This window comes from Lactuca serriola, chromosome 5, assembly GCF_051521515.1.
Source record: "Lactuca serriola cultivar US96UC23 chromosome 5, Lser_US96UC23_V15, whole genome shotgun sequence".
Classification (NCBI taxonomy): domain Eukaryota; kingdom Viridiplantae; phylum Streptophyta; class Magnoliopsida; order Asterales; family Asteraceae; genus Lactuca; species Lactuca serriola.
This window is the reverse complement of record NC_136412.1, coordinates 87,601,277-87,612,223: the sequence shown is the minus strand read 5'-3', so window position 1 is coordinate 87,612,223 and position 10,947 is coordinate 87,601,277. Positions and strand designations below refer to the sequence as shown.

At 41.9% G+C, this 10,947-nt stretch overlaps 1 protein-coding gene across 1 annotated transcript; it reads left to right on the top strand.

Annotated features, from left to right (window-relative positions):
• The first annotated feature begins 10,120 nt into the window (after positions 1–10,120).
• LOC145049654 (uncharacterized) lies at positions 10,121–10,702 on the top strand. Its single transcript, XM_078998033.1, has one exon. The coding sequence runs from the start codon at positions 10,121–10,123 to the stop codon at positions 10,700–10,702; it is 582 nt and encodes a 193-aa protein (XP_078854159.1).
• Positions 10,703–10,947: the final 245 nt, after the last annotated feature.

Here is a 10,947-nt window from a genome sequence, read left to right as displayed (position 1 = left end):
TACACAAAGTTAATTAAAAGGTAATTCAGTAAGTAGTATAAGCTTTAATAAAAATCCGTTTTTAAAGTTACTAGAATTTTTTTTTCCTTGAACTCGCTGAGTGCACTCGTGCCGACTCGGCGAGTATATCGCTGTTACAGTTTTAATTTTTTTATTTTATTTTTGTTCTTTTTACGCATTTTTTTGTTTTGTTTACAGTTGTTTCATGACCCGAGGATCTGATACACCTCTGGTCCCTCCTCTTGAAGACCCGAAATCCGCACTAAGGAGGAGCAAAGGCAAAACCGTTGGAGAATCCGCTTCTTCAAAGAACTCGCCACTCAAAAACCTCAAGTCCGTTTTCAGCAAGAAGAGGAGCAGCAAATCAGGAGCATCCAGTGCCTCTTTGACGATCGAAGACCCAATTCAAGAAGACACCGAGTACGAGACCGAGGAAGAAGAAGAACCCACATACGAGCACGAATCCGAGTTTGAAGACGATTTAGCTATCACTATGGCTAATATCGATGAAGTCCCCATGGGGGAATGGAAGAAGAGAATGCGCGATGACACCGGCCCGGGACTTGTGCAACCCGCAATTCCTGCAACCGCTACTTTCAAACTAAAAGGCCATATTCTCGCTCAACTCAAGGAGATTTCTTTTTATGGGAAGGATCACGAAGACACCTACAAGCACTTGGACGAAGTGAATGATGTGGCTGACTACTTCAACGTACCGAATGTTCCACGCGAGACCCAACTTCTTTGCATGCTCCCAGTCACGTTCAAGGGTGCTGCAAAGGATTGGCTAAAGTCACTTCCTCTCGGATCAGTCACCACATGGGCCAAGATGAAGGAAGAATTCATTGATCACTTTTGCCCACCCTCCAAAATAGACAAACTAAAGAAAGCCATTGCCAACTTCGAGCAACAACCCGGAGAATCTCTTTATGAAGCTTGGGAAAGATACAAGAGCTTGCTAAGAAATTCCCTACACCATGACCTCAATAGCCAACAAGAGGTCTCCATTTTCTATGATGGAGTCAATGTCACCACAAGGCAATTGCTCGATTCACAAGTCCCGCTCACGAAGAAGGCGCCCCCGGTAATCAAGGAGTTAATTGAAGAATTCTCTAAGCATTCTAGAGAATACCACAATCCAAGAAATGAAGTAAGTTGGGGGGTAGTGAACTCAGCAAATGATAGCATGGCGGCGGTGATAGCCAAACTCGATAGTCTAGATAGAAGAATGACAAAAATGGATCAAACAATCCATGCTATTCGGGTTGGATGTGAGAATTGTAGAGGGCCCCATCTCACAAAGGATTGTGATTTGGATGAAAATGGAAATAAGAAGGCTCAAGTGTTCTACTCAAGTGGCGATAGATACGACGAGAATTAGCGGAAACCGAAGAAGGAATGGCTCCCATACGAAGAATACAAGAAAGCTAAGGAGGAGAAATACAAGCAGAAGGAGAGGAGATTCTGTCAAAAGGAAGAACCGGTAATGGAAAAGAAAGCCGATCTAGAAGAATTGTTCACTAGATTCATAGCCGCGTCCGAAAAGAGACACAATGATCACGATGCTGCAATACACGAGACCAGAAATATGCTAAGGAATCAGCACGCATCCATTCTCAACATTGAGAAGCAGCTGGGACAACTGGCACATCAAGTGAACGAAAGAAGACCGGGGCAACTTCCAAGTAACACCGAAACCAATCCGAGAATGGAGAATGTGAGTGCGGTGACTTCCAGCAATGAAGAAACTTTAACACATGCACAGAGGATCTCCAATAGGAAGACAGAAAAGGCAGAAGAGTCGGCTCCAGCTCAACCCGACCAGACTCGCCGAGTCCCTCTAATGGACTCGACGAGTCCATGCGTAAATGACAAAACTGTCATTCCCTTAAAGCCATATAATCCCCCTTTGCCATACCCAATCAAAGCCATGCCTGTGGAAAAAGTTGAAGCTTATAGAGCTTTTATGGAGCATGTTAAAGCCCTACAAGTCAATGTGCCATTTGTAGAAACAATGCTCAAAACACCCAAGTACTTCAACTTAGTAAAAGGTCTCTTTGCTGCTAGGAAGGATTTAGTTGAAGTCGCAGAAATAATATTGAGTGAGCTACCCGAAAAGAAGGGCGATCCGGGGAGTATCATAATTCCGTGTGAGTTTGGAAATGCATTTGTCACTCAAGTGTTGACCGACTCGGGTGCAAGCATCAATCTGATTCCTTTCTCTTTCTTTAAGAAGCTAAATTTACCGGAGCCAAGGCCGGTAAACATGAAGATCCATTTGGCAGACAAGACAACAATTCATCCACAAGGCGTTTGTGAGGATCTTCTTATTAAAGTCGACAAGTTCATATTTCCAGTAGACTTTGTGGTGCTTGATATGGAAGAAGACCCCAAAATTCCGATTATTTTGGAGAGGTCATTTTTAAACACCGCATGTGCTTTAATTGATGTATGTGAGTCTACACTAACGTTAAGAGTAGGAGACGAGTCAGAAATATTTAGAGCTGTACTAGAAGCCAAGAAAGAAGAAGAAGGAAAAGAAGAAATCTCATTTATCTATTTAGATGATGAGATATTACAAAAAGAACTTGCACTTTTGCAAGAAGAAGATCCAAGCAAATTTTTGCTACCTTCTGGAGAGGATGGAGATGTTAACAAGGACTTGGAGGAGATAGAAAAGCTACTGGAAGGAGCCGACTCAGAAAACATAGTGGAATTGGTGAAATACGATCTGACTCGCCGAGTCACTTTTTTGGACTCGACGAGTCCAGTCGAAACTGCCAACAACTTGGATGACTTAGATCTGCTTGTTGCTAGTTCTCTGCATATGCCGGACTTGGATATTTTTCCTCATTCTTTAGAAGAACAAACCGCAGAAGGAGAAATGGACACGGAAGTTCAACATGTCCATATAGAATGTCTTGATGCAATTCTGCTTGAAGATGAGGTAAGCACAGAAAAAGAGGAGAAGGCAAATGATAGGAGAGTTGATGATGATCAACCTTTCATTACCAAACCTAGAGCACGAACTTTCACAAACTTTGAAGTGATTAAGTTTGAGGAAAAGGAGGTGCAAGAGAAGGTGAAAAAGAGTGAGGTGAAGAAGAAAAAGAGGAGAAGGGAAGCCCAAACAGCTGAGGATGATGCTGTAAAAAAAGAAGAGAGAGGAGTTAAAAAGGGCTTACAAAAAGAAGATTCACGCTTACAAGACAAAGTACAAACCACAAAAGATTAGGCGTGCATTCCCGATGCTGGAAGATGACGAGACGTAGATGGGAAGGAGTCCGGCTAACGACTCCTTAAAAAGAAGCGCTTGGCGGGAGGCAACCCGTTATTTAGAGTTTGCTTTCTTTTATCTTTTTAAGTTTTGTTTAATTTTTGTTTTTAGAATTCTAATCTTCCAATTCGTAGGACATGTCTGCTTGAGAGTGCGTATGGACTAAGTGTGGGGTGGAGTAAATTTTCTTTTCTAAATAAATGGCAAAATTTTATAAATTTTAAATTGTTTACAAGAGACTCGCCGAGTCTGACCATGACTCGAAGAGTCCATTCAGATTTCAGAAGTATGATAAAATCGCAACCCGACTCGCCGAGTCTGACCATGACTCGACGAGTCAATTTTATTTACAGAAAAAAATAATTTTGAAATTACTTTTACAACCGGTAACTAGGGTTTTAACACTAATGAAATCATTTTTTCACACTTCACTCGTCGTGCACCTCCCTCCCAACTCTTTCTCTCAAGCATTCATCATCTTCTTCAATTGTTCTTCAAGTTTTTCAATTTCCATCACAAAAGGTACTGAATTTCTTCCTAATTTCTGTTAAAAGCATGGTTTTTAGATGATCTAGGGTAACAATTTCATATAATACCCGATTTTGAAGTATAGTGAATTTCTAGGGTTTTGATTTTACATCAATTATGTTGTTTTTCATGATCATTCTTGCCCTAATACATGTTAGACATGCCTCTGGACAAAACCCTTAAGTTAATTTTGAGATCTAGTGGTTGGATTTTGATCGACTCGCCGACTGACTCGCGCAGTTCTTAGGACTCGCCGAGTCATTCATGGACTCGACGAGTCCAGTCGGGTACCCAGGTGTGACTTATTTTGATGATTTTATGTGTTTTTCTGGGTTTTGTGTTTTGTGTGTTGCAGGGACAATGTTTCACAGAAGTCAAGGTTCCAGTGGACGCCAAGGAGACTTTCCTTGGTTAAATTTTCCTCAAATCGAATCCGCTTCAACCATGACGAGATGGAAGAAGAAATTAGCTGAAGTCAGAAAGAAATAGATATACGTGCCCAACAGAATTGATTGGGATTGGTTGCAAAGTGTGTGTTATGAAGAGGAGTTGGCTCCTTATCTTTTAAAGGAGTTCGTTTACGAGGGGGAGACGATGGTTTGCGATGGGTGGAGCCGGATCTTTCATATTCAAGAGCCGGTGTACCGGGAACTTTGCCTGGAATTTTTCTCCACGGTATCTTTTCGTGGAGGAGATGACTGCTATCACCCGACAAGTGTCAGTTTCTGCCTTGGGGGCGAGTTTCATCAGTGCTCCGTTGTGGATCTTGCTTGTCGTATGGGTATTTATGACCGACCAGTGGTCTCGACTGCTATTTTCCGCGCCTTTATGGAACGCTCTCACAAGGTGTTCCCCGATGGTGTGACGAGCACGGGATAGTGGAACACGATTGCCAATAAAGTGTACATTCCGAAGTCAGCCCAGGAGGGAAGCATTCGGTCGCCTACACACCGTCTTATTCATTGCCTTATCTCCAGCACCATTAACCAACGAAAGGATGATGACAAGGTTTATAACCTTGATGTCTTTTACTTATGGAGCATTATCACACCGGACACTTTTTGGAATATTCCTTGGTGTTTAGCTTCATATTTGGCGGAGGGTACGGTCAAGGACCGCAAGACATCGAAGATTAATGGTGGTATGTTTGTCACACGGCTCGCCAATTCGTTTGGGTTGATGACTCGTGTCGCGTGGAATTTGATGACGATGATTCCTACCCCTCCATTCAATCCAATTCTTTTTAGGAGGCCTAGGATCATTGAGGACTATGGTGGAGGTCATTATGCTATCCCGCATGATGATCCTGTTGTTGGTCCCGAGGCGCTGGGAAGGAGGGTCCGATCGAGGCGTGAACGAGATGTAGAGTAGGAACCGCCGGTGATTCCGATGGACAACAATGAAGTACCAATGGATTGGTACAATGTTGAGATGAGGCGGTTGCAAGATCAAATGGTGCGGGGTATCAACTTTAGCAATCAATCCCACATTCGACTTTTTGACCACTTCAATATTCGGCATATTGATGGTGGTAACTTCCCATATATTCCGTCTTGGGAAGAGGTGATCAATGCGAGAAGGAGCGGAGCTAGTGGAAGTGGAGCGGCGCATGATCATGACGATTAGGAGGAGGATTAGTTTCTTTATGTTTTTATTGAACAATTTTAATTTTTTTTTTCTTATTTGGTGTGTTATGGAATTTGTTAAGACTTTTTACTGTTATGCTTGATGTTTGATTGCCTTGATAATTTTCAGAATTGGATTAGGAGAGCTTGCATAGAAGGGTTTAAAGTTGTAGAGTGAAGAGAGTTTTAAAGAGTGAAAGAGAGAGTCAAGAAAGGGCGGCGTTAGAGTCAAAGTATCGAGTCCGGTCCTAAGGGACATGAGCAATTGAGTCTAGAAGTTATGAGATATTTTGAAGATTTATTAGAAGCTGGAACTAAGGCAGAATACCATTTTTTTTTCGTCCAGCGGCCTACTCGTCGAGTGCACTAAACTGACTCGATGAGTCGCCTTGAATTCTCACATATTCGAACCTCTCCGCACTTTTACTCGACGAGTCGCATATATTACTCGACGAGTCATTCATTTTTATACCAAAAGGACTGGTGATTTGATGCTGCTGCGTGTGCCACTTGACCATTTATTCTTCCATGTCGATTCTTGAAGATCTTACACTGTTTTCCCTGCCTATTTGGAGCTGCCACACAAGATTTTGACACCCAAGACATGGATGAGCTGTTCTGATGTCTAAAGTCAAGTGAAGATGGAGCTGAAAGGAGACTTATCAACCTATCGACTGCTACCCCAGGGGAGTTTGTTTCAATTCTCTCTATATTTGCATTTTTATTTTTTGCATAATATGCAATGAGGGCATTGCATAAAATAAGTGTGGGGTAGGGGGTTGGTCACATATTAGAAAATTTAGAATCTTAATTTAGGCTAATTTTAAAAAATTGTTGCATACCAAAAATATTACTTAGGACTTAATTTAGAAAATTTGGTAAAAGCAAATTAGGATTCCATGTTAGAATTATGTTGATAATTGCATGAAAACCCAAATGTTTAGTTGAGCCTATACATGTTTTAGTGCATTTGTGGCTTCCTTATTCCAGTGAAATCATAGGACAAAAACACGACCTTGCTCAGCCTGAGGGATGCAATATGTTTAGCATCGTGTACCTGAAATGTATCCAGGAAAATTATTATCATTAGCCAATAAATGTTGAGGTTGAGCGCCCCTGCTTAAGCATGTAGGTTTTTGAGTGAAAAAAGAGAGGTACATGTAAAAAAAAGAGAGAGAATTGCAAGAGAAGTTTGAAGAATTTTGGAGCAAATAAAGTGAAGATCAAAAGATCAAAATTCCGAAGAAATTCAAAAAGTTGAAGATACCAAAAATCAAACAATAAAGGTGGTGAATTCAAAGAAATCAAAGATCATATTATCAAGGAAGTGAAGAATTTGAAAGAGCTCCATAGTGGTATCATAAATTGTAATTCTAGATTATGTATGCTTGGGTTGCTCAACTAAAAATACCTTGATGGTAAGAGGTTTTCTGCGGATGGATTCGGAGGGATGCATAAAATGAGCATAGTTCGGGGTGAGTGGGCGAATGTTTATGAGGATTGTGAGTATTTGGAGTATGGGGGGTTATTAGGAAAATTTAGACACAAATGTATGCGTTGCGGTCTTGGCATAATGGCTGGGTTAGATTGGAGTTGTCATATGTGATTCTAATGTTTTAAAATTCAGTTATGCTTGGGGGCAAGCAAAAGTCAAGTGTGGGGTATTTTGATATGTGAATATTTAGTTCATATTAAGTGTAGATTTTTATTCATTTATTAGCTAAATTATTGCATTTTATGGACAAAAGGTACTTAAAAGTGTCTGAATTATGTTTTCAGTCCAAAAATGAAGCTCAGAAGCAAAAGGAAGCAGGAGAAGCGGTTGAAAGCTCGAGAATGGAATAAAGAAGGAAAACACTAAAAATAACACCTACTCGGCGAGTAGGGTCGACTACTCGGCGAGTCCACATGAATATTCGAGAAGATAAAGACTCAGAAACCTAAAGACTTATCGCATACAGGGACTGAGAGATGGGCTCGACGAGTCGATTCGTATATATAAAGATAACTTCTCAGAACGATGGGAGAGAATTCTGGAACGATTCTAAGGAGTTTAGCTGCGATTAAGAAGTCAGAAAAACCCCAGAGGACGAAGATACAAGCTAGAATTCAATTCCGAAGGAGATTTGAGGCAAATTTCATCATTCTACTTAATCTTTTGTTTTGTCATTATGGTTAAACAATTAGAATCTATTTGTTTGCTGTTATTTACTTCAATCATGAGCTAAAACTCTTAAACTTCTGTTTGGGGATACGAAATTGATACTATGGTTTGATTCTTGGTAGGATTAATTTAAAGTTGGTGATTTTTGTTATTTTAGCTTGCTAAAGAACCTTGTGTGTGAATGATAATTAATTTTATGTTAATAGGAAGGTAATTGATTAGCATGAACATCTATTAATTATCAACCTCATATGCTATGTGATCACTTTGTCATATGTCTAGGATTAATGAACATGAAACTCGAGTTAATATGAAAATTGAGTAAATTCATGTGCAAGCTTGTGTGATGACCACCAACAAGAAGTTAACTAAAAGACTAAATTAGTTAACTATTGCAAGTCTAAATTAACCCGAATAATTAATCTAGTGAATTTAATTAAATTAGACAACTGGCCACTGTTTAAGTTAGGTTATTTGCTAAGGATTAGTGTAGTGAATGCGAATCTAATCACTTGAATCGGTAACCAACAAAATAATTAATCCATTGCACTATTACCTTGAAATCAACCATATGATCAATTGAGTTGAACTAAACAGAAGTTCCTTCCCATTATTGAATCTAGTTAATTCTTTGTTTTTCTAAGTTTTAGATTAAGTAATAGTTAGTAAGTTTTCTAGTCTTGTAAAACTAGAGAAAACCCCCTACTTATTAAATAGTTTAGATAGAATTAGTTTTTAGTTTTAATTTGCCGTTCCCTGTGTTCGATACCCTACTTATTTAACTATACCATAATTGATAGGTTCATTGCCTTTGTGTGTTTATTTTATAATTAAAAGTAGGTTTAAAACTAAGTGAGTTTGCACACATCAGTCAGCATTGGATGTGACCTCCCAGATCACACGAGAAGAGAGCTGGTGGACTTGCTCAAACACTACAAACATGTGTTCGCATGGACTCCTACAGACATGGCGGGAGTAGAAAGGAAGGTCATTGAACATAAAATGATCATCAGGCCAGGAGTAAAAGAAGTTAAGCAGAAGAAAAGGGTCCAGGGGGGAGACCGTAATAGGGCGATTAATGCAGAAGTGACTAAGTTGACGGAGGCCGGGATATTGAGGGAGGCAATATTCCCGACATGGATTGCGAACCCAGTTATGGTTCGCAAACATGATGGATCGTGGCATATGTGCATAGACTTTTCCGATCTAAACAAGGCTTGCCCTAAGGATTGCTACCCACTCCCGGAGATCGATCAGAAAGTAGAATCGCTACAGGGATTTAAGCTGAAATGTTTTTTTGGACGTATATAAAGGGTATCACCAGATTTTGATGAGCAAGGAAGACGAAGAGAAAACAGCCTTCTATACAGATCATGGCACTTTCTGTTACACTAAGATGATTTTCGGATTAAAGAACGCAGGGGCAACATATCAACGTCTGGTTGACTCGTTATTCGCTAAGCAAATTGGAAGGAACATCGAGGTGTACGTGGACGATATGGTAATTAAAAGCCCGAATGAGGAAAAGATGCTGCAAGACATTGAGGAAACTTTCCAGACATTAGAAGTGGTCAAGATGAAGCTAAACCCAGCCAAGTGCACGTTTGGAGTGGAAGAGGGACAATTCCTGGGATACTATGTCACCAGACAAGGCGTCCAGCCCATCCCGACCAAGGTCGGCGAGTTCATCGAGACGCCAACCCCAAAATCCCTCCGAGATGCACAGGGTTTGAACGGGAAGCTTACAACTCTAAGCAGGTTCATTTCGAAATCCACTGACAAGGCAATGCCATTGTTCCACACCTTAAAGGGGTGCATCGAGAAGAACAACTTCCAGTGGACGAATGAGGCAGAAAAGGCGCTCCAGAAAATCAAGGAAGCGCTACACGGGTTGCCAACTTTGGCCACCCCTATCCCCAGAGAAACGTTACAAGTGTATCTTTCAACATCTGGCGAAGCGATATCCTCGGTATTGGCTGTGGAAAGGGAGGGGGAACAGAGGCCGGTGTAATTTGTTAGTAGAGTGCTGCAAGGACCAGAACTCAACTATCCCATGTTGGAAAAGTTGGTATTAGCACTCATCTACGCCGCGAGATGACTAAGGCGATACTTCCAGGCACATCAAATCGAGGTACTCACGAGCTACCCCATCAAACAGATCTTGCTCAAGCCAGAGACATCAGGCCGGCTGGACAAGTGGGCAATTGAGCTGGGAGAACACGACATAAACTACCGCCCAAGAACAAGCATCAAAGGGCAGGCGCTGGCCGACTTTTACTGGAGACTCCAGACAGAGGGAACCTGGCGAAAGAGAAGGTGTGGGTAGTTGAAGAGGCCCCGGCTAACCATGGTTCATGGACCCTGTATACAGATGGAGCATCCAGCAGGGAAGGCTCGGGGGTGGGGCTGATCCTGACTAGCCCAGAAGGAGAGGAGGTAATCTATGCCCTCCGCTTCGACTTCCATACGTCAAACAACGAAGTGGAGTACGAATCACTTCTTGCAGGACTACGGTTAGCCAAGCAGATGGGTGCGAAAGCTGTAACAGACTTAACTGACTCGAGGTTAGCAGCAAACCAAGTCAATGGAAATTTCGAGGTAAGAGATCAAAGAATGGGAAAATATGTAAGGATGGTGAAACAGCTAGTAGGATCATTCGGCCGGTTTACAATCAAGCAGATACCCAGAAGAGAAAACAAGAGGGCAGACGCTTTGAGTAAGCTGGCGTCCACATGCTTTGACCACCTATCAAAGAAAGTTTTAGTAGAGGTACTTCGAGAAAGGAGTATAGATGAGCAACAAGTGAACACCCTAACCCCCGCTGGACCCACATGGATGACACCGTTCCGGGAATACCTCCAAAGAGGAGTGTTGCCGGACGATCATGATGAGGCCAGGAAAATACGTATAAAGACGCCTTCATACGCAATGGTGAATGGAGAATTGTACAAGAAGGGGTTCACGTCTCCATGGTTAAAATGTGTGGATCAGACCAAGGGGGTAGAGATATTGCAGGAGGCACACTCAGGACAAGTGGGTCCACACGAAGGGGCGAGAGCCTTGACAGGCAAGGTGTTACGAATGGGGATATACTGGCCAATGATATAGCAGGATGCGATAGAAGTAACCAGGAAATGTGGGGAATGTCAGTCTTACGCCCCAGTCCAGGCGAACCCCTCGGCCCCGCTTAGCAACATATCCAACCCATGGCCTTTCTACCAGTAGGGCATAGATATAGTGGGTCCATTCCCAGAAGCACCAGGGAAACTAAAGTATATGGTGGTAGCTGTGGACTACTTCACAAAGTGGATTGAATCTGAGCCTCTGGCGTGCATATCTGGGAGGCACATGAT

Excerpts from the sequence above, each read along its gene's own strand:
- LOC145049654 (XM_078998033.1), top strand. The coding sequence starts at position 10,121 with ATGGGTGCGAAAGCTGTAACAGACTTAACTGACTCGAGGTTAGCAGCA.